The sequence below is a fragment of the Sceloporus occidentalis genome, unplaced genomic scaffold, assembly GCF_023333645.1.
Source record: "Sceloporus occidentalis isolate IW3139 unplaced genomic scaffold, rSceOcc1.0.p SCAF_454, whole genome shotgun sequence".
Taxonomy (NCBI): Eukaryota; Metazoa; Chordata; class Lepidosauria; order Squamata; family Phrynosomatidae; genus Sceloporus; species Sceloporus occidentalis.
Window position 1 is genome coordinate 170,090 of NW_028317434.1, and position 24,215 is coordinate 194,304.

The 24,215-nt window shown below is 40.6% G+C and overlaps 1 protein-coding gene across 1 annotated transcript in view; it reads right to left on the reverse strand.

The window, feature by feature from the left end:
* Positions 1–164: 164 nt before the first annotated feature.
* Positions 165–24,215, reverse strand: part of LOC149271875 (F-box and leucine-rich repeat protein 13-like) — a 51,080-nt gene continuing 27,029 nt past the window's right edge. The window contains exons 8-15 of the mRNA XM_089507044.1: positions 21,944–22,064; positions 21,707–21,869; positions 20,789–20,908; positions 12,713–12,839; positions 8,503–8,586; positions 1,802–1,936; positions 943–1,106; positions 165–354 (exon numbers count right to left, since the gene is read on the reverse strand). Of these exons, the coding sequence (XP_089363170.1) occupies positions 165–354; positions 943–1,106; positions 1,802–1,936; positions 8,503–8,586; positions 12,713–12,839; positions 20,789–20,908; positions 21,707–21,869; positions 21,944–22,064 (1,104 nt within the window). The remainder of the gene's footprint in view (positions 355–942; positions 1,107–1,801; positions 1,937–8,502; positions 8,587–12,712; positions 12,840–20,788; positions 20,909–21,706; positions 21,870–21,943; positions 22,065–24,215) is intronic.

Genomic DNA, 24,215 nt, shown 5'->3' on the forward strand with positions numbered 1-24,215 from the left:
AATCACAACTGAGAGTGTTCCTTCAATTGGATTGTTAATAGCACAAAGTAGTTAGGACAAGGACGTATTTTCTGGCACTATAAATAGCATTTATACCTCTAAATCCACCTAAGCAAAGAGACTAATTAGGCCCGCTCTTGAATAAAGGCACTCACTAACACACTTCACAGGCTATCCACGCTAGCACTGGAAAATAGCTTTGTAGCTTGCTTCCCCGTCTCCTCTTCAGTTTCCTCTAGATGTGACACACCATTAAGCAGATCACCATGCCGATCGTATCCAAACCATGGGGGTGGATCATCATTATTGTACTCTACTTTCTGAATCTTTGATTCCATTTTTGAAACAGCTGCCCTGTGGAACAAAATACTCATAATTACTATAGAATCTTATGTGATATTTACTGGACAGCAAAACTGGTTAAAACAATATACAAATATAAAGCCTAGTTTTAGGTTTAACTACATTGAGCATAAATGCACACCTACAAGTATAAGATGAGAGTGTTTGTGATGTTCTACATAATCTATACGGAAAAGGGTTTGGGGGAATCGCTGAAATCACAATGCGACCTGTTGATCTACTGGATGGATCACTGGATCCATCACAGGGTAGCACCAAGTGTTGGTTGTACATCCAGGGACTGGCTGACATGCAAGACAAGGGGCAGCCGCCTCCTGGAGGAAAGATGCTTCCACTTAAACGTAACATATCTCTTGAGCACGCGTTCTGTTAAATAACACATGAATGAAGATAGGTTTATCTCGCAGACACGCATTTCCTCTCCATTCATCTAGGTAAAGAACATCATCTGATGAGACCTGGTAGAATTTGATTTTCCCATTGCAAGAAGCCTAGACTAGCCATGTTTTTCCTAGTCTGAATAATTTTATCACATGTTAGTCTACCTGCTGTGGGTTTAATACACTTCTCATGACTCACTTGGTAATACTTTTGCAATACAGCATTCGGAGGATACGAAGTTGTCTGCAACCTTTCCGCAGGTATTTTAAAGTTCTGTCACTCAGATGGACACATCCAGAGAAATCCAAGATGTGGAGATAATGGCAGACACCAGAGAGATACTGAATACTTAAGTCTGTTACCTGTGGATTATAAATTCGCAACAAAGAGATGCATCGTTAGATTGAACATTTATGCATTCTAGATTCTTAAGGTCGGTTTACGTACTTCAAAAAAGTGTAACTGTTCAGGATCTCATTGAGCAAGCAGAATGACTTAAGGCCTAGCTATATCTATCTCTATGTAACAGAGCTTGGCCTGGGGGGTAGGGAGATTAGTCGAAACTTACAGAGAGGGTACATGGCTACAAATACCAAACCTCGTGAGCAATGTTCCATCTAATTTTTCTTAGGTGGCGTGCGCAGAAAATTTGTCTTGTGCAAAAATTTTCCCAGAGCCAAAATGTGCGCACAATATCCGCACCGCATAAAGTATCAAAAAAATAATATATATATATTTTTTATTGGGAAAAACTGTTGTGCGCACAATTTTTGGACGTGTGCGCTCTCTAAAAATGCTATGTGCGTGCGCACAAGCGCACAGCTTAGAGGGAACACTGCTCGTGAGTATAGGTATTTGTGTAAGTATCCTAAACCTTTTATAATGGAAAAGACTTTCAAAGCTACCTTTTGCACCCTCCACCAGGCCGCCAAATTGAAAGCCTGCTGTACCGTCTGCTAAGAGTATTTCAAACTTTGTTCTATTTAAAATGTATCAAAAGTTGCCCAAAAATGTCTAGTATGTCCCTTCTGTGGGTTTGGTAACCTTGCGTGTTTACCTTGGGACAGCCAGCAATGCTGATTGATGTTAGCATTTTACAGCAGAAAGCCAGTGATTTCACTGTGTTGTTGGTCACTTGCAGACAGTGAGAAATGTCAAGCAGCTCCAGATCTTTTGATTGTTGGCAAAATTTCTGTAAATTTACAAAAAAGGGGTGTGAAACATGCATAGAAAAGCTTATTATTTTCCACTGATTTTCCTTCAGGTTTTTCCATAGGTTAAGTGAAGGAAATAGTAAAGATTCAAAACTCACTTGCTGATTGCTTGCTGTATGAAGAAGAAAATACTCTCACCCACCTGCCTGCAATGGGCTAGTTTGCCACACAGGCCAGTCCTTCAACAGGCAATATTATGGGGAAAAGGGACTATGTTGTGCTCCTTCTGTTCTGCATGGGACTGAAGTGCAAGATGTGCCTGTGACTTAATACGAGCTGAATATAGATTTTTTACTGTGTATGTTTAAGTAATGAGTTGAGGAGTTTTACTCTAGCAATGTGTTCTTGCGATTGAAGAGTATTGCTGCATATGCGGGCGTAACTTACTATATCTGCGTAACTCGGGGCACGTTGTGTTGGACCCAGCTGTTAATTTTTAGCATTTTCTTGGGTTATTATAGACAAAGCACTTCTATATTGAACACAAAACATTATCATAAATTCTACTAAGTAGAAACTTTTTCCTTTGATTAACAAATACATGTAATCGGTTTGTCAGCTGGTTCTTATCTGCTGCCAGACACTATGCTTTATAGAGGTTTAGAGCCCACATTTTTAAAAGCAAGACAAAACCCAAATAAACTGGAACGTGTTCTTTTCCCACTTTAATCTAAACATTAATTTCATCCCTTCTCATTGCCTCCTTCCTACCTTTATTTAAATACCTTTGGCCGCATATTGCTCCTTAATGCCTCCTCAATGCCCCAGTAACACTTTTAGAGCATTATTCCCCTGGCAACTGATGAAAAGTCCTTGTTCCTGGTGGTACACATTCCACTGTTCATGCAATATTAACTAAATGTTGTCCAGGTTTAGAGTGAAGAACATATCTAAGCTGCTTCTCGATTCATGTTTTCAACATCGTGCATTTATTTAATGGGGTTTACTCACAAAAGGGAAAGTTGTCAGAATAGGTTGCAAGCAATGTTCCATCTAATTTTTCTTAAGTGGCGTGCGCAGAAAATTTCTCTTGTGCAAAAATTTTCCCAGAGCCAAAATTATGTGCGCACAATATCCGCACCGCATAAAGTATCAAAAAAATAATATATATATTTTTTATTGGGAAAAACTGTTGTGCGCACAATTTTTGGACGTGTGCGCTCTCTAAAAATACTATGTGCGCGCGCACAAGCGCACAGCTTAGAGGGAACACTGGTTGCAAGACATTGTGGTTTAACTCCCTAACTTTAATATACATTATGAAGGGCCCACCCCTGCTGAAGGAAGAGCTTGGCTCCCACTGTATATTGTATAGGTAAATCTGCACAGACACTATCTATGTGTGTCGCAATCGCCAGTGTCATTTCTTCCCACCTTCAAGAGATCTTTGCCATCAAAGCACTGTAACCTAAGCAAGAGTTATTGGCATCTGACAAATGTTCTGATGGCACAGCATAAAACACATATCAACTAAAATCATAAACTAACTCTTATTAAGGTCGTTAGTCCTTTATAGTAAAATCATGGCAGTATCTGGAAATAATTCACAAAGCGCATATTGGGGGTGGGTTCTTACTCAATGTGCTTTGGCAACACACATAGTGTATGCACTTTAAGAATTATTTCTGGATACTGCCATGATTTTACTATAAAGGACTCAGTACCTTAATAAGAATTAGTTTATGATTTTACTGTATATATGTGTATTTTGCCATTTTCTTGGAGTGCGGTCGGACCATTTGTTGGCTGTCTGCGATGAGTTTGGATCCTCCTTTGATTATTGTCAGAACACCTATTAGCAGGTCATTAATTTAAATAAGGACTGAGCTGTCAATAATGTAAGAGTTATTGGAATGTCATGTAACAACTACTACCTTCTCTTATCTCATTAAGCTCATTATCCGTGTAAGTTTAAGAAGAAGTATCATATGGTGTTGGGGCAATGTGGTATCTACCAAATTGGATGGCATTTTGTCTTAGCAGAAACTGCTTACCTAAACACAGTAATACAGTAAAGATATAGGTTGAAGGGGTGCTGCAGTGGCTGGGCTATAGGCACAAGTATGCAAGTAACTTGCTAGGGGGGTGCTACCATACAAGCAGATTAAGCCGTTGCTTGGGGCTCCTGTTGGTCTATGGTGCATCATCAGAAGAATGGGGGGGTGAGGCACAGATTCCTCTTAAAACTTATATCATTATAATGCATCTTTTTCATTGACACACTTTCGATTGTAAGTATTGTGTTCATTTATGTATACTTACCTACTTTAATTGCACGTATGATGCACAATAAATCTTTTCACTTTGGGCCCTACAGGCAACGCTACTACATGCTCACCATCCTTCTGGGGAGCTAGTGTTTGGAAGCTTTATTGCATAATCCTGTGTTCCTGCTACTAGAAAGCGAGACAAAGGATCCTGGAACATGAGGTCCTGGTTGTCTGAGAATCCATTTGCACTCTTGTGGCCTCCCAAACAAAACGGTTCTTTAGGTAAATGTCTGTCTCATGAGGGTTTGCCCACTTAGCAATCCAGACTAGGTAACTTTCAGTAGAAGTGTTAATACCATAGCTAACAATTTCACTTTGAACAAAAAAAACCTGTATTAATACAAGTTTTTTTTAACTGATGAGTTTGTTCCAGATTTTCATAAACATTTTTGGCACTTGCTACCTAAAACTGAAAATGTTTCCTGTATATATCTAGGGAAATGCAGCTGCACATCTCATTATCCAGTGAATGATATCCCCACAGCTAAATTTCATGTTAGCAAAAGCATTCATACTACATGATCGACAACAATGACCAAAATGCTAGGGAGAGGAAAGAAAAACAGAACCAAACCCTGAATTGTGTGTGTTCTTCTGGTATACAATGTACAGAATGCTTTTATTCATTTCCAACTATATATCCATGCCTCATGTTATACAGCACAGAAGCGATTTCATTCTCATGAGGCTCAGCTGAACTAATCTAAACTTTTTGTCCTGGAGAGAGGTATGTGAAAACCCCCAAAATATACAGCAGTCATTGCAGTGAATGCAATAGCTGCAGCTTCTTCTAGTGTGTGTATTTATCTTCATCTCAGAAGCCTTCAAAGCTTATCAGAGTATATTCTATGGGACAACTATGACAATATCAAACAAAAAAATATTCTTGACACTTAGCTCAAATTAGCCTGTCAATGGAAAAGAAAGCCCTAACTCTACCCATTATACTGAAATACCCGCACAAATACCACAAGTGTTGCCTAAACCTAAGAGTTTGTAATCAGATTTTAATGCAATGGATTGAGGAGATTTCTGAACCTTCATCCAGTATACAGCTGTTGATAATTCAGACAATAAATACATAGAGAGCACTACATTCTGAATTAAACCCCTGCTTGTAGCTGACTTACTTCATCATCATCATCCTGGTCAAGAAATAGAGTACAAAACCTTGCTTTTTCTGCTGTGATAGAATCCATACATTTCTTATACAGATGTGCTCAAAAGTTTGCATACCCTGGCAGAAACTGTGAAATGTAGGCATTGATTTTGAAAATATGACATAGTTGTTTGGCTCTTTTTTAAATAATAATGATAACAGATATCACCCAAATGGTCCGGATCAAAAGTTTACATACCCTTGCATGACACACACAGGTTAAAATGGAAATTAAAGGTTAAATTTCCCACAAAATTAATGTCTATGTATAAATAGTCAATGAGTTTGTGAGCTCTCACGTGGATGCACTGAGCAGGCGAGATACTGAGAACAGGCAGAAAAGAACTGTCACAAGATCTGCGCAACAAGGTAATGAAACTTTATAAAGATGGAAAAGGATATCAAATGATATCCAAAGCCTTGGAAATGCCAGTCTGTACTGTTCAATCACTTATTAAGAAGTGGAAAATCCAGGGATCTCTTGATACCAAGCCAAGGTCAGGTAGGCCAAGAAAGATTTCAGCCACAACTGCCAGAAGAATTGTTTGGGATACAAAGAAAAACCCACAGGTAACCTCAGGAGAAATACAGACGGTGTGGTTGTTTCGAGGAGCACAATACGACGATGCTTAAACAAAAATGAGCCGCATGGTCGAGTTGCCAGAAAGAAGCCTTTCCTCCACAAAAGCCACAAAAAAGCCTGGTTACATATATAGAATTTGGGGCCTCATAGACAACTATTACAAAAGGACTGCATGCTGTCATTGATGCTAAAGAGGGGCAATACACAGTATTAAGAACTAAAGGTATGCAGATTTTTGAATTAGTACCTACACCATACTTTTAATGGCAATGATAGTTTGCCCTTTAACGTAAAAAAGTAATTTAGAACTTTAATTGTAAATTTAAATTTGTTAGAGAACCAATAGGATTAAACACTAACACAATTTTTCAGATCTGATTAATCTCATTTCAACCAGCCGAGAGACTATCAGGAGTGAAGGGAGACAGTTTTCCTCCATGTTGATGGGGACACAATCTGCAGACAGAAAAGTGTGCATATAGGATGCTGTAGCTTTGGCCATACTTGACGCAGGTAGAGTCGGTGAGTTATACTTTAGGTCCTCAGATGGAGTAAAATATCTGCAATAGCTTGATCTCAGCTGATTTTTGCCACGGTAACTAGTAATTTAACAATATCACTGATTAAATCTGCCTAACCTGGTTTGCTTCCTAATTTCAGATTGTAAAACATTCCAGATCTACGGATTATTTTCTAAAAGCACTGTAATTATTGTAGCATCTCATACTTACCCTGTAGGATGGAGTTGAGTACATCTATTTTAAAGATTTGCTAGATTCCCTCAAAATAGAAACCTACAGAATATGCCTATATAAATACGGTTGACTACACCACAGGTAATCACGTCCCTGGATTGTCAAGCCGTGTGATATATACTACAGAAGTGAACAAACATGCCACATTTTCATATCACACTTTTGTATATTGCTGTATGGCTTCATGATTCCTGTGGTACGCTGGAGATACATAACAATAATGTTTGTATCAGTTTCAATGGGGCTACCCTCCTCTATTGGAGGGAATATTGAAAGGACCATTTCCACAGAGGGAATGTATGTGAAATAACCATAACTAAAAGTATAATATAAGTTCTAAGAATTCACTTGTGTAACACAAGTATATTGCATCTTATTGCACCTAATTTATTATCGAGTCCCCAGGAAAAAGAACTGTTAATACTAAAACTCAGAAGGCTTAATTTCCATATAAACAAAGGTTTTAGTCGGAAACATTTTATTTGGTAAACGTATTTCTAGAGCAGGGCCCTGGTCCAGCGTTCCAAGAATTGTTAGTCCTTTTGTGTAATTAAGGGTGTAGTGAAATATAAGATCCTTTTGTTATTCGCTTTTACATGGTTTGAAGTTAATATTTTTATTTGCACATGGCTAACAGCCTCTGAGTTGCTATTTATTAATTTTCTTTTGGGTTTGAATGTACGGATTATAGCCAGGGGTGCATCATCCCAGAAGGTATCCAAGCAAACCTCAGCAGTCCACATCCCTCTATATTTTTGTGCCAGCCATGTGTCTACACCAGTCAGCCAGGCGTTACAGGTTCGGAAGAAGAGAGAGAAGGCAAAATTATACAGAAGTGTCCTGGGTTAATACGAACTGGGATGGGAACTACTGGAACTACTGTCAATTATGGAAGACACAAAAGATGGAAAAGGGGTTAAGATTTTTAGAAATAGGCTTGTGCAGTAGGAAACGAGAAGGGGCCTGACTGGCAACGTGGGAACATTTTTAGGAGTAAATATTGTCACCCTGGGTAATGTTTGCTGTTGATCTTCCCCGTTTGTGGTATGTGCTTGATTCACGTAATAATTGTGGACTTATGTGAAGAAAGTTTTTAATTAAACAAGTAATTTAAGAGGAATATGCTGCTGCATGCTATTTCAAGAGGAGTTCAGAATATATTTGTCCCCATAAGGTTATTAACAAAACTATAAACACACATCAGCAAATCATAGCTCCAGTGTTTTAATACAGATACACGTGTCCCAGTGAACCCCCTAAAATACTGATGCATGTAAGTAATCTATGTAATTACTTTCATTGGAAAGAAATGTACTTACTGTAAAAGAAAAGCTGCAGCTACAAATCTTTCCCGCCTCCATGGTCCGATGTTTCCCTGCTCAAAGCAGCCCATCAGCAGCAGGAAAGATTCCTACTGAAATCAATGGGAGCACATCGGGTATATTCCCACAGGGGTCCCATTGGACCACCACCTGGAATGTTTGCAGAGCCAGTGTTCAGTGAGTTTATCACATGTGGGAAAATGTGTTAGGTCAAACACATCTCCTGCACAGAATAAAGCTAGGGGGCAGACACCGACTACTATTAGAACTGCTAGTTGCTGCCATTAGCAAGTTGCAAGTTGCTACAACAAGGGTCATATTTCTTAGGCTCAGGGTCAGTTTACTTACTGATGACCCACCTTGCTTTCTTGAGTGGAAGATAATGGATTCTGTCAGTTCCCAGTATATGGCTGGAGATTGCATGACACTGCTTTTGGATATATGCAAATAGTTACCTGAATTCCAATGTCAGAGATCCCCATACATTCTGATACAGCGAGTTCTTTTATTTTGCTGTTAGCACCAAGGGCAGCCAATCCCTATAAGAAATAAACAATACAGTAACCAGTGATGTACAATGCGGTCGAAGTCCAAATTCTGTGCTACACGTTCCATTGTCATAAAAAGTTGGAAAGCCCAAATAAATTGAAATACGTACTGTTCTGGATATTAAAAGTAACATTTTCTAAAGGCCTAACTTTTTGAGGTCTTCTCACTAAAGGGAACGCTGTCAATAGTTATGGTTGCAACGCTCACTTCACTATTTATTATGAAGTTTCACGTATAGTGAAGTCAATGGATTGAAACCACAACTCTCCTGCAAAGTCACTTTCCCATTAATGCATAAACCCATTTCTAACAATTTTACTGGCACTGAAAGGGGTTAAATTGTCCCTGTGTATGTTTTTTTGATGTTTGTTTCGGTTTTGCTTTGCATGAGATAAAATGCAATATTACCGTACATTAAAACTTAACAAAGAAATCAGGAGAGTCAGCTGTGTGCCCTCATTTTTTTTATATCAAATGTTTTCCCTAGGAGGTAGGTAAAAAGTTACTGCTGACTTTATCTAAAACCTTAAACTACACTTAAACACACTAGATGTTTAACAGAGCTTACAGATAACTTTTTATGTAATAGTGATTAGACAATTTATAAATATGTACAGAGTGGTTGCCATACCTAAGCAATGTTTCAAGTCTTAATACATTTGTTGTAAAACTAATATGTTAACTCACATTTCTATTTACATGTAACAAATTATACATCACATCTCAATTTTACAAAGCAATTCATTTCTGGGAAAGAACTGAAAACATTATCAGTGCAGCGATCACATAGTCTGAAAAAGGATTCTTTGTCGAGTCCAACATTTCCAAGAGATTCCTGTAAACTGCTCTTAAACTCATGCCAAATCCATCCAGCCGGATTCATCAGTAGATTAACCATTTTTCAAATTAAGCACATGAAGGAAAACTAACCCTTCTAGTACTGGATGCTAAATTGCTGAAAAAGTTAATGTTGGTTCTGATAGAAAGTTGTCAGAACACAAAGTGCATCGCAGTTTGTTGCATATGGGGCTGTGTAGCCGCAGACCAGTCAAGCTGTCCATGCGGACCCCTGCTCACTTCCGAAAGCACCTACAATGGGCATGAGAGCATAAAACCTGGACCACAGAGCAACGGAAGAAGGTGGCCTGGTCTGATGAAAAGTTTTCTTTTACCTGGAGAACACACGACACCAGGATGCATCCATGGAGGTCCCACCTCGCAACTTACAGAACCTAAAGGACCTGCTGCTGACGTCTTGGTGCTAGATACCACAGCACACCATCAGAGGTCTTGTCCATGCCGTGACTGGTCAGGGCTGTCCTGGCAGCAAAAGGGGGACTCACACAATATTAGGCAGGTGGTCATAAGGTTATGGCTCAAGAGATGGTTACCTGTTTAACAACTCCTCCATCGTGCCTGCGGCTCTCCTGTAAAGCTGCTGTTCATCGGACTCTAATAAGGTAAGTATAGACAGCCAGCAGCCCCCCTTAGGCAATGCAAAGTGCTGTTTTAATAACCTATTTATATAGCCTTTTCCTGCCTTTTGCACAACGTGAGCCCGTCACAAGGCACAAGCAGGACATTTTTACCACAGGCAAAACATGAGCGCAAGCTGATTAATATATATATATATATATTATATAACATTTGAACTTATGAACCCTACCTAATACAACATGGCTGACCTTTACCTGACCGCTTCGTATCCCCATAACCACCTGCAGGCCTGTACAACTGGTATGAGGGCTTTGCAGCCTTTGCCTCCCTTATTGTCTGCATTGCAACTTAAAAACAAGCAAGTAAGAACAAGCTATGGTTTTAATAAAATAACTGATGACAAACTAATTTCTCTGTTCCTTGCGTGTGGATCAGGAACTGTACCTTATGTTCTCCTTGATGTGTAATGCATTATCTGTGATCCAGATGTGAATGCCCTTACTATCACGCCGTATGCAAAAATATTACTTCTGGCAGAATAATAGACATGGAATATCCTTAAAACAACTCTCTCCTTTGATTGTAATCTTGTCCCCTGGTAACATACAGGGGGTATAAATAAGGGCGTCACAGAAACTTTTCCAAGGGAATGTGTAGATTTAAAACAAAACGGATAATTATTCCCCCTATCCTTCATTCATTCACCCACTCTCCCCTGTCATGTAAATGTTCCTCTTTTCAATTAATACTTTAAATTACCCTATTGCCAATGATTGCTTCCATGCCTCCGAGGGTCTGGAGGCAGAGTTGATGTTGGAGTCCTCTGTGAATTCTCTAGTAAGGGGAAAGTGCTTTGAATATTCCCAGTCAGCCATACAGCTCTCTTCTGCTGTGAGTTCCATTGCAACACTATGCATTTTGGTGGGCCACACCAGGCACGGAACTGAAGATGGAATAGACTCCTTCACCATGGTGGGTCTTGAGGGGCAGCTTGGGGGACTGACTCAGATCAGGCCTTAGTATATATACCACAAATTCCAAGTTATTTTGCCCCAGCTGTTAAGTTACTGATCCATTTTTGTGATTGCTAGTTTCAGCAGTTTGTATGAGTGGTGGGTAGAGGATTGAAGCGAAGACAATATCATAACAGGGAATATATATGCTAGTTCTAATTTTCACACACATACCTCAGCTTTCACAACATATAACACTCCCTTACTTTTAAACTAAACATATCCACAACAATTACACTGTCTGAAAAACAAAAGCTAAATGGCTAGTTTTAATACATTAATTTAGTTTGGGGTTTGTGGTAAAAAATTATATGATTGAATAAGAAAGTCTGTCTCTAAAAATGAGTGGAAAGTAAGACTCATGACATTAGATACATCAATTAGTAAGAAAAGAATCTGTCAACTATGCATTTGTATAGTCCTAATATGTATATATATATACACATACATACATACATATATACACACTTGTTTTAAGAAATCAGAATTATCATTTATTGTACATCTTGTTTTTTTGTAACGTAAAACCTTACCGATCTTGGATCTAAAAGTAAACTTAATTATAGTGTTATAGGAAAGTGTGGGTTTGAAGGATATGATCATATTCAGAAGTATGTGCTGTGTCATAAAGGGATCACTGTACAGTTATGTCCTGCTAGCAGTATGGTTTTATTATTATTCCAAAGCAAAGACCAGCAGCAAAACCACTCTCTTTTAAAATCTTCCTTTACTGTATTATGCATCTGCCAACAAGCGTCATTCTATGGTGAGCTGGCCCTGGAGCCTATTTTAGACAGTTGTGTATAAGCAGAATTAGGCAAACAACCCCAAGAGTGATCACCCCAGCCTCTAACTTCCCTTTGCATATTTGGAGTCAATGCTTCGAGACTTATTCACTGACTTTCATCATTGTGTGAGTAGAAGAGCCTCCTTCCTCCTAGCATCACTTTCGTCCAAAAGAAACCGAGTGGTGGTATTCTTGACAAGTGAGGAACTAAAATATGAACTGCGCCCTGTTAAATGTGTTGTGTGTCGCCAGTCTACCAAGATCTAAATTATTAGTTGTAGAAAATGTACTGAATGAAAATAAATTTTATTTTATTTTTGTCTAAAAAAGATACAGCCTACTACCTGTAAGGCAACACTAGACATGTCCCTGTGCAGGAGCCTGGACACGTTTTCGTATATAACAAATCCACTAAAACATAGTATACAGATGATCTACATCAAGTAGACAAAACATTGCTAAACACAAGCCCTATTCAGGAGAACCCTTTGATTATATGGATGAAGTAGGTGTCTTCCTATAAGTGCTAAAATAAATGGGTTTTGTAATCTGGCCATTTTCATGGGAAGGGTGGGTATTTAAGTAAATTATACATAGAGTCAAACATTAATATTCAGATCAGATAATGAAAGCACACTCTTACAACAGCGCATTGGTTATTGGAGATATTCTGGTTTATATATCTAAATACTCAATAGCCTCTGAAAGCTCACGGGATCAAACAATGTGTCATTGTGCCTATCTCTGAAAGGTTTCACTTCCATGAAAAGAACACATTTGCAGTTCATGGGTTTACACACTCCCCCACAAAAAAACAATAATAAACAACAATTTGTTTATATGTATTGTTGTTTGTGCGCTGGTAACATTATGGCTCACCTGGTCTGTGATGCTGGTTCCAGACAGATCAATGGAGATGAGCGAAGCCATGTTACCCAGGAGCTCAATGCCAGAATCTGTCACGTTTTCACAGAAACGAAGGCTCAAGAACGTCAGGTTATGGCATCTAAAGAGAAAGCAACATGTTCCTTAGAAACAACATAATGCATATCTATGTTTTAAACTAATAACAAAAAACAAGAGCATAATTTTAGCAGATGAATTCTACAAACTTTACCAAGTTTACCATGACTCCAGCTAAGGGTAGATCAAGAATACACACTAAGTTCAAGTGCACCCAAGTTTCAAGGGCATCACAAAGCTCACGGATTGTAGGAATACATTTCTTTCCTACAATTCTGGAGCTTTTTCTCATACAAGGGACAATAATACTATTGAGTCAGAGACTGGAAGGTCCCACTCCAGGGACCTTTTTACATCTTGCACTTTGGAAAGCAAGTTCCCACTGCTTCAGTTAACTGAATGTCCAAAGATCTTTACAAATGTTATAGTAGCTAAGTCTCTTCTTCTTTTCATAGAGTTCCCAGGTATGTGCATAAACCTACACAAATGCAGCCACTCGTGCATTCATATAGAGACATCCTCACATAAAGACACTGAGTTCTGTGCCCATGGACCAACGTTCCAACTTGCAGAGTATCTCTGCTCCTGTGTCTGCAGGCTTGGGGTTTTGACACAATAACTCTGAGCCTTTCCTTTTTGTTTTCAAGCAGAAAGCCATGCAACTTCCACTCTTGTACTGTTGTATCTACAAAAGTAGTTTCTTAGTGGTTGATCCTGTCATGTGACAGAAGTCTGCCATGTCTGATCATACTCCAGCAATGAGGTGTGTGTCCCTACAAATACCCCCGCTGCAGGCCATTCCCTTCCTCCTAAGGGCAGCCAAACCCACTTAAGGCTACCTGGGGCTATTGTTATTTATATTGAAATTAGGTCTAATTTTTTGAACTATTTTGCCAACACTAATGGTATTTATCTTGGTATAATTTTATTATTTAGTTTCTTATCCTCAACAACTTTCACAACACATAACATAGTACATGGGGTATGTCAAGCTCAAAATGACAATGAAATAATGCTACTATTCTAATTTCTGATTGATGCTTTTTTAAATTAACGATTGAATGGAGAAATCAGTGAGATTTATGATGCAACACGGACAATCAAACACTTATAAGAGGCAGCTAATGCTCAGTTGGTTTTTAAATGGCATTCAATTTACTGGTATAACGAAGGCTATTTCTATCAACTATAAAAGGAATTAGAAATATAAAAGTTAAAAATACTGGCAATGGGACTCAAAAAGCAAAAAAAAAAACAACATTAAAAACCTTTTTCAACAAAACATGGTCTGTTATTTTTTTTAGGCAATTTCTGAGCCAGCATATGCACTGTTGGCAGGAAAAACAATTAGCTCATGTTCATTAATGTGTATTCCAGGAACATCACACACCAGCAGAATCACAACCCAAAATTGGGATATCAGTTCTGATAGCACTGCAGAAACTATAGCAAGCTATAGCTAAGTTTCCCACCCAAGGAATTGAATCACATCTGAGCTGTACATAGTTTTAAGAATACATGAGTATTCCATTAAGGCTGATCTGAATAGAAGCTATATTTTACAACATCTGCTATCTTTCTTCTCTGTAATGTTTCTAGTGTAATAGCAGCATAAAGCAATACCCTTCAGAACCAGTTCATTCTCCAGTGCAAACTAATGCTAAGGATCAAAGCAGAAAGATAAAGTTATACATGGAGTGTTTTGGAGGGCCGTTCTATAATATATGTTTAATAAATATGAACAAATGAGGAAACACATTCTGAAATCAATAAAATGAATATTTACGCACACTAAAACTCAAAATATTGAATAGTGAATTTACATGCCTTTGTAGACAACAGGAAAGAAATATACGCGAGTTTAAAAAAAATAGGGTGACCGCATGTCCTGTTTCACATGGGAAGAGTATATAAATAAAATGTACTTCGCAAGCTAGCAAAGACATGTATTATTTATTTCAGTGATGGCTCCCAAATATTATTTTCCAGTTAGATTTAAGCAAGTAGGGCAAAACATGCCTCAATGCTTTAATGTATGTAAGGGTTTTATTCAATCGATAATTTGCTGAGGGGTATAATGACATTAAATATGTGAAATATTTATTGTGGATTGAGTTGGCTTCACATTTAACTTTAACAAAGGACCCAGTCAAGGGCTTGCCCATACGCATCTGGTCACCCTATATTATTGGCATTGGTACCACACAAACAGAAGCTCAGGGGCCATTCCTGATCATAAATCACACAGTAGAGCAGAATTGTAGACCAGCATACACAATCGGGTAAGATAAACATAGTACAGTGTACAAAGGTGTCACAAATAGACGGTCAACAGTGGAGAGATGGCATCAGGACAATCATACGGAGAGACCATATATTAAAGCAAGCACCATAGTATACAGCATTGCCATACAATAAACTGAGATAGAAGACAGGCACATGGGGCCCGTACAACGAGCGAAAACAAAATAAAGAAAAGAAAACCAAAGGCGAGGATTGCGGAATCAGTCCGGTGGAGCACTGTCATAAAACCTGTAAGTAGAATACATACATATACACAGAGGAGGGGCAACAGGACAAGGGGCACAGCAACGACCATAGGTATCAGTAGGCCGGCTACATCGTCACGGGAGAACTAGACAGTAGGGCGGGAAAGGTAGAGGAGGTTATAAAGGACTGCCACGGAAGCCATTTCAGCTCATGTTTATAATCTAAACCCTTGGAGGACATAACTAGCTCCTCCATCTGGTGGATGAAACTAACCCTAGCCAGCCAGGCAGAGACGGGCGGGGTTTCAGCCTTCCTCCAAAACCGGGGTATGACCGCCTTGGCAGCATTAAGCAGTTGCACGGTAAGAGAACGTTTATAGGAGCCAACAGGGGCATCGTGAATATGGAGAAGGACACTGGCTGGATCTAAGGAGAAATCAGGAGGCTCTACATGGCGTATCACACGGAGAATGATGGACCAATACGGCGTGACCAATGGACAGTCCCACCAAATGTGTCTAAAGGTACCCCTTTCCAAGCCACACCTCCAACATAAGGGAGATACGTGAGCCGCGAAAAGATGGATCGCGACGGGGACCCTATACCAGCGCGTAAGAAGTTTATAGGCAGACTCCTGGAGCCTACTGGAGATGGAGCAACTATGCGTGAGGGCAATAGCACAGTCCCAGGCCTCTGTATCCACAGTGATGCCCAGCTCACCCTCCCACATAGCCAGGAAATAGGGCGTCGTAGAGGCACAGTTATCTATATACAGTTTGTATATGGTAGAGAGTAGATAGGAAGGCAAGGTCGGATTAACGCAAAGCGACTCAAAAGGAGTAAGGGGCCTAGCTAACAAAGGAAGCGGGGAAAGGGACAAAATAAAATGCTTAACCTGATGATAAAGGAATCTGTGGCCAAAGGTAGGTGCAGTGCCCGACAGCACACGTTCCAGAGGGAGTATCATGCCACCACCCAAGAACTTGGAGACCCGGAGAATCATTTCCCCCTGCGATATGAAGGGGCGAAGCACCGCCCCTCTACCAGGCAAGGGGAACTCAGGATTATGAGAAATCGGGGTCATAGGGCCGGGGGGGCCCAGCAGAGTATGAGTGGCCTGCAAGCGTTTAAGGACTCCAAGCGTCGGTGCAACTGTGGGATGTGCCCGAAGTAGCGGAACCGTGAATTTAGAAGGCAGCCACGGCACCGCTGAAATATGATGGGAGAACAGAGCAGCCTCCATCGGAAGCCATGGGCCTCCCTTACCGTGCGACCACTCCACCACCCTCCTTAAGTGCGAGGCAATCCAATAACCCTCCACGTCGGGTAGACCCATTCCCCTAGCCAACTTGGGTCTGGTCAGGTGATGAAAGGCCAGTCTAGGAGCACCCGAAGACCAAACATATCTGGCAAAGATCCTGCGGCAACTCTTAAAGAAACTACGAGGTACAAAAATAGGGAGGGCTTGGATGAGATACAGGAGGCGCGGCAAAACATTCCTTTTAATGACCCCCATTCTACCAAACCACGATACATGAGTATATGACCACCGAAGTAAGTCAGCGGAGATACTAGAAAGGAGGGGAAGATAGTTCCGAGAGAAGAGGTCCGAGGGGTCGGCCGTGATTTGGATACCCAGGTAAGTAAGGACCCAGAACCTCAGATTTTTGGATGTTAATTTTATAGTTGGCGAGGGAGTGAAAGGTGTCCAATTCTGCGACAATGTGTGGGATAGAAACCAATGGATCAGTAATCGTGCACATCATGTCATCGGCGTATATGGCTAACTTATGAACATCGTCCCCCACCCATATTCCCTTGACCAGTGGATGACCCCGAAGCGCATTAGCCAGTGGCTCTAACATCAGAATGAACAATAGCGGGGATAGGGGGCATCCCTGCCGAGTACCATTGGATAGGGGAACCCTCTCAGATAAAGTGCCATTGACCCGTATATAGGCCGAGGAATCGGTATACATAGACCTCACCATCCGAACAAAACCTGGACCGAGCCCCACAGCGGAGAGAATGCGAAAAAGAAAGGGCCAAGAGACGCCTTCTCCGCGTCCATGGACATCAGCAGCAAGGGGAGTCGGCGATGATGAGACCAGACGAGAAGGTTGACAGTTTTAATCACGTTGTCCCTGGCCTCCGTCCCAGGAACGAAACCGACCTGGTCCTCGTGTATAAGGGACGGAACAAAGGGCTGCAACCGAATTGCCAGGATCTTCGCCAGAATCTTCAGGTCGGTGTTTATGAGGGAGATGGGTCTGTAGCTGCCGCACAATTTGGCGTCCTTATCGGGTTTAGGAAGGACCGTCACATGGGCAGCATTAGTGTGGGGATCCAGTGGGCCACCTCTCGCTAGCGCGGAGAAGAGAGAAACCATATGAGGGCCCAGAAACGTCCGGTAATATATAGGCGTAAAGCCATCTGGGCCAGGGCATTTACCCCTAGGGAGGGACTTAAGCGCCGCCGAAATCTCAGCGAGGGTAATGTGTGCGTCCAGAGCTAGTGTATCGGCCTGGGACAGCCGACGACGGAGGTGTTTAGCCAGGTAAGAATCAATAAGCCCTCATGAGCATTACCGGGTCCCGAAGGCGAAGGGAGGTTGTATAATTTGCTATAAAAGTCACAAAAGCAGTTAGCAATTTTCGTAGACTCGTAATGAGAGGATCCAGATGAATCCCTAATTTTATGTATGTGAGAGGCCGAGCGTTTAGCACGCAAAGCACGCGCCAATAGCTTACCCGGCTTGTCCCCAAGTTCAAAAAACTTGCTTCGGGTGAGAAGGAAATTCCTACGAACCCGAGTGTCGAGCAAATCGGACAGCCGGGACCGCAAGACCTTGAGCTGATCCATCAATTCGTGGATTTATGGCGCAATTCGAGTTCAGCAATCTGACGCGACAAGGCAACCATTGATGCCTGGCTAGCACGTTTCAGCCTGGCACCCAGCTGGATGAAGCGACCCCTTATGGTAGCCTTATGGGCCTCCCAAAGCGTATGAACCAGAGTATCATCCACAGTATTTTCGCGAAAAAACTGAGTCAAATGGCCAGTGAAGTCTGCGACATATTGTGGATTACTGAGTAGGTTTTCATTAAGGCGCCAATTAAAATGTTTGGGGGGAGAGGGCGCAGCACCAAGTGCACAGGAGAATGATCCCCTAGAGTGCAGCTGCCAATAGAAGTGGAATGTAAATACGAGAGGTGATGATGGGACAAATAAAGAGTGTCAATTCGCGAATACCTATTATGAGGCGGGGAATAAAACGTATAGTCACGCGCAGTAGGGTTTTGAGACCTCCAGGAGTCTGCCAGTTGGTTAAATAGTAGTAAGCGCTTTACCCTTTTAATTTTAGCATAAGGTATGTGGGATGTGCCAGCGGAACAATCCAATCTTGGATCCATGACCATATTCAGGTCCCCCCCGAAGACAGTGATGCCTTCCTGAGAGAGAACTTTCGCCAAAAAGGGGGCCTGGTCTCGGTTAGGGGCATATACAGTGGCAAAGGTGATTTTATGTGTACCTAGGAACCCCTTCAGAAACAGATATCTGCCCTTTGGATCCCTGTAAACATCAGAACATTGAAAAGAGACTGTCTTATGAATCAGTATCGCCACCACCTTGGTCTTATTTGAGGGAGACCTTGCAAAGTAGACAGGATTGTAAAGGTGGTTGGACAATTTAGGTTGCTTAGAGCTCAGAAAATGGGTTTCTTGAAGAAAGGCAACATAAGTTTTCAATGATCGTAACAAATATAACAGTTTGGAGCGCTGCTGTGGTTTATTTAAACCCCTAACATTAAGGGAAGTGATACGAAGTGAATCAATGGCCATGGGCATTACAGCAGACAATGCAGCAATAGACATCATAATCTCCACCGGACAGTAATCTCGCCAAAAAAATTAAAAACCAAAGAAAATACCAAAATACATAAAAGAACAAAACAGGGCAAAACAGCAGCCCGATGCCGAAGCATCCAATAGTGAGCCAATGGACCAGCCGAGCGGTCAAAAAACCACAACCCATCCTAGAAGGACAGGAGGGTAGGCTCTGGTGGGGGTGAACTGGTAGGATAGTACAACATATAGAAGACATAGTTGTGAGCAAGAACAGAGAGGCCCAGGCATGAGCACGCCGCCTCTCCGCCATATGGTAACTTAAAGTGGATGGCCTCCCGTAGAGCTGTAGTAACCCGTCGAGTGTGTAATGTAATCGGAGACAAGTCCGGATAGACGGATACAGGCGAGTCCTGCCACTTGATGGAGGAAGCAAAGTGGCACCTACGGATGATCTGCTCCTTGAGCGGGTAATCATGTAGCCTGCAAATGATATCACGCGGAGGACCGCCAGGGTCACCTCGAGGTCTGATGGCCTGATGAGCTCTATCCAATTTAACCGCGGCGTCAGACGGCCTCTGTAGGATCTCATTGAACAGCGTTTGGAGAGTAGAAGCAATGTCCTCCGGGGGGACCGATTCCGGTATCCCCCGGATCCGGAAGTTGTTCCTGCGGCCTCTATTATCTAGGTCCTCCAAGCGCCGGGAGAGCATCCTGATATGGTCGGCATGGGATGATGTTTGTTTCGACAATAAGTCAACCGTACCCATAATGCGAGAAGTGTCTTCCTCTGTGGCTGCCACGCGGTCGCCCAGTTGACGGACATCCGAACGAATTTCGGAGAGCGTGTCTCGTATGCCCTGAGTAGCCCGCTCAATGAGCGGTATCATTTCATCTTTTGTAGGCAAAAGTTTCAGGACCTGTCGCAGAGCTGGATCTTCTGGATGAGAGGCCTCCGAAATGTTGTCGTCCCCATAGTCCTCGTGGGAACTGGCGGGAGAAGGCGCCATCTTGGCATGTGGGTCTCCGGAGTCAGGATCAGCAGAGCCCTGGAAAAACTTCCGAACCGAGGTAAGTGCAGCCTTGTCTCTCGGAGGTTGTGACCGGGAAGTCCCGGGGAGCCGATTGTGCTTCCCCATGGCAAAAAGAACACTGAAAGCCGGTTTAGGCGGAGAGGAATAGCGGAGCTCAAAGCCTAAGCAGCCATCTTTCTCAGAGGTCAGACCACGTCTCCCCTCTTTAATCTTTAATGTATTGGTTTGTCTCAGTCTGTCTACTCTAGTTTTGTCATACACTTGACATGTATTTACTGTAAGACATGCTGCATAAACGGTGGGCACTATATAAATAGAGGATTATAATAAAATGGTTTATCTATCCTCTATTCATAACAACTGCCTTACTAGCATATTTTGTGTGTCCTGCAAGAAAGTAATAGTGTTAACATCTCACTTAGAATATAGCACTTGTCGGATAGTTACGTGATATTAATTTTTAATAAATATTAATTTTCCATACACTAGGCCCTATAGAGTATGTTCATGCACCACTACCTCAGCGTTAACACAAAAACCATTGAGCTTCTGTATCCTTTCTATAGATGCATATGGTTGACTGTTTGCAAAAGATTCATTAAAATAATACAGACAATTTCCTTACTTTTGGGCTATTCTCAGAAGAGATAAATCACTGACACGTAGACAGTTAGTCAGATTTAACTCTTGGATCTTAGCACCTGATGGTCCTTCTAGAATTTGTCGGACACCTGGATCGCTGATCCTAAAATAAAGCAAGCAGGTATTTGAAACATGATGGAGAGCTTTACTATAACGTTACGTCTAACAAGCGTCTTGTTATTGCACAAAACAAAGCCAATGAGGAAATCATGCTTCTAAGTTACAAACTGGTACTTCAATAAGAAGTGAAGAATGGATGTATAACGTATAACAATAACTATTTCACTGTGTCTCAAGTGCTATAACCCGACAGCGTATTGTTTTATTATATTTGTTGCATGAGAAAACGGATTTCAAAACTTTCCAAGAGTTTTAAAATGCTAACACTGCATTTTTTAAGTTCCGTGGATTATCATATTATTTTGCATAGTATTACTAAGTGGCTCTAAAAGGCATTGGATTTATGAATATGAGGTAAGCATATTCCCTATCCCCGTGCTTTCATTTACAAGTCCCATGCAGAGGACAATGCCTTTTGATCATATTGTTATTAAAATAGACAATAATTATTACTTTTGTTCTGCAAGTATAACAATTAGTAAAATAATTCTCTTTTTACGCTATACATTGTTATTAAGGCATAAAGCCATGTCAGCTAAATATGATAAATATTTCCAGTCTTTTCCTTCATGTCTGCTTTATGTCACAGTTACTTTAAACAGGAAACAGAACTGTTTGATGAAACTGGCTACATGCCAACATAATATGCTATAGCAATGTACAATCCAGAGGAATTCAAGTGAGAAGGAATAAGCACATTTTACTTTTTATTGTATTTATAATATATTGCATGGATAAAAAGTGGAAAGTATCCTGAACAGTGTAAGCCTTAGTCACTTACCGTATGCAGTCAGCAACGTTTAATACAGTAATATACTTCAGCGTTGCTACTGCCTTTAGGGAGGCATCAGTAATTTTCTGACAATCGGCTAGATAAATGTGATTCAGATTGGGACACGATTTGCTAAGCGCCTTGATGCTTGCATCAGTAACCCTGTTGTTTCCTGTAGCAATAAACTGAGATGTTAACCTAAGTAACACAAAGGCAGCAAACGGGAAATAAAGTATAGTCTCTGACCTTCAATTCGGAGTTTTACAAGTTTTCTTCCCTGTGCGAGTACTTTAAAGGCTGCATCAGAAAGATGCGGGGAACTCAGAAGAGAGACCGATGTAATGCTCTGACATTTTTCAAGAAGAGCCTTGAAAAGAATAAGTCATGTCAAATATAACACTGCACGCGGCATGTTCATTTATAAACAATCAGTGTTTATTTATTTATAGAATGCAAGAAAACTATACCACATTCATTCAAGAGAGAGCCTTATTCCTGAAAAATAGAGAGATGTATTAAACTGCCTTTAAAATGAATGCTTTCACATTAAGGTTCTCTATGTTACTACAATCTTTGGGTGTATGACTTATACAACTCTAAAAAAACATGGTTACTGTATCAAATATTGATTTTACAAAGTAGTAACAGATTCTGCACCACAATTAAAATTAAGGAGGAATAGCGTTTTAACAATAACGTTAAAGGGACAGTTTAATGCCCCAAACTGCCTTACTGGCAATGAATGTACATGAATGTATATTAAGGTACATGGTAAGAACTTTAATAGACGCTTATGACTTTATTTTAACAAAAATCCACTCAGCTATTGGAAACACTCCAATCCAGAGCTTACAGTCTCATGCATGTTTAAAATTCCCACACTGTATTAGCCTCTGCTATCAGCTGGGAGGCAGTTCCACTTATCTACACCCCTCTATGCCCGGCTATGAAAACTAATATGTGACACAAGTGCTAAGCATGAATTCGGTCTTTTCCACATAGATTGATGCATACAGTTTCTGATTATTCAGTTGTTCTGTTCACTACACTGTTTTGCAGCGTAGCTTTTAGCAATGAGGTTTGTAAAGCTCAGCATGTCTTGCAAAAGGGAGTGAACATGAATACTTCTCATTATTTATTTGCTTGGTCGAACCATGAAGGGTCATGTCACTTAAATTCCTTCTGGAATCTAGTATATGGCCATTTAGGAGAATTTGCATTGTCCGCAGTGGAACGTGCTTGGATCTTCACATTCACAAACATGATTGCGTTCCTTTCTCTATAAGACCTCAGGAGGAGACTGTCTCACCTCGGCTGCTTTCTGAATGGATGTTCACTGACAAACACTGCATGTTGAGTCTACATTATTGAGTATGTATCCCCAACGTCCTTTTTTCCTCAAATAAAAGTATGTACAGAGCGAGGTTGTGCTCTTAACAGCAGACTATTACATTAATTGGAGTGAGTCATTTTACTTCCAAATGCATTCTATTGGAGATTCTATTTTTACTGTTATATTCAACGCTGTGATTTGTTTCAAGCAAATATCAGGAAGCCTGTATGGGAAGAACTCCCATATCGACAAAAACAAGGATGAATTCAATTGTGCACAGAAAAGAAAAGCATTCCAGATCCTTCACAAGATTAAGCAACGCATATATATATATAATGTTAAAAAAAAATCCTTACTTGGCGCCTAGTGAAGGTTGGAGATACTGGACAAGAAGACACCATCTATCTAACGGCAGAGGAAACGATTTACTGGAAAGCAGCTTTATTGAGGTGCAGTTAATGAAGTGGGTTTGCTACTTTAATAGGCTTTAAGCTCACAGAGTCATCTTCTTCTTACACAGGAACAGTTCATCCTTCTTGCAGGACAAAACGGAAGGACTTATGTTTTCTTAAAGGCCAAGATCATAGCTATTCAAGTCTCTGGTGGACGACACACTCTTAAAGAAACCACCTTCCTGTACAAAGAGACTTCTACCAGGAATGTAGAAGGTAACTTTGGGTGGAACTAACCAGACCACACTTAATTTGCTTTTCAAATACTGAGATAATGTAAGGAGATGTTACACGGACTGGCTGATGGTTTTTAGATAGTTCTCTAGCCGAACCAAATAAAATAGGGATTTCAGATTCATTGAGTTTACCGTTGTGTTATAAGAAAGCTTCTGGCACAGATATAAGTAAATGATCCCAATCACACAGGATGGACCACAAGGCATTTGAATACAGGACTTTCATAAGTTAACAAATCAACGTATTTTTAGAAACTGGTATTCCGTCACTTTACACTAAATCTGTGGATAAACTTTGATATTACAGAACCATGCAATAATCATTTTCTATCATTTGAAAGATCGCTTAACCTTTAAATCAAAGCAATACCGTTGTAGTCATCGACATGGTATCTATGTAACATTAATCTACATACATAAAACATGTTTAACTATTTCTAGAAAAAAATATTCTCTGTATTTTCTCCAGATGTGCACAATATGTAAGAATCTGGAAT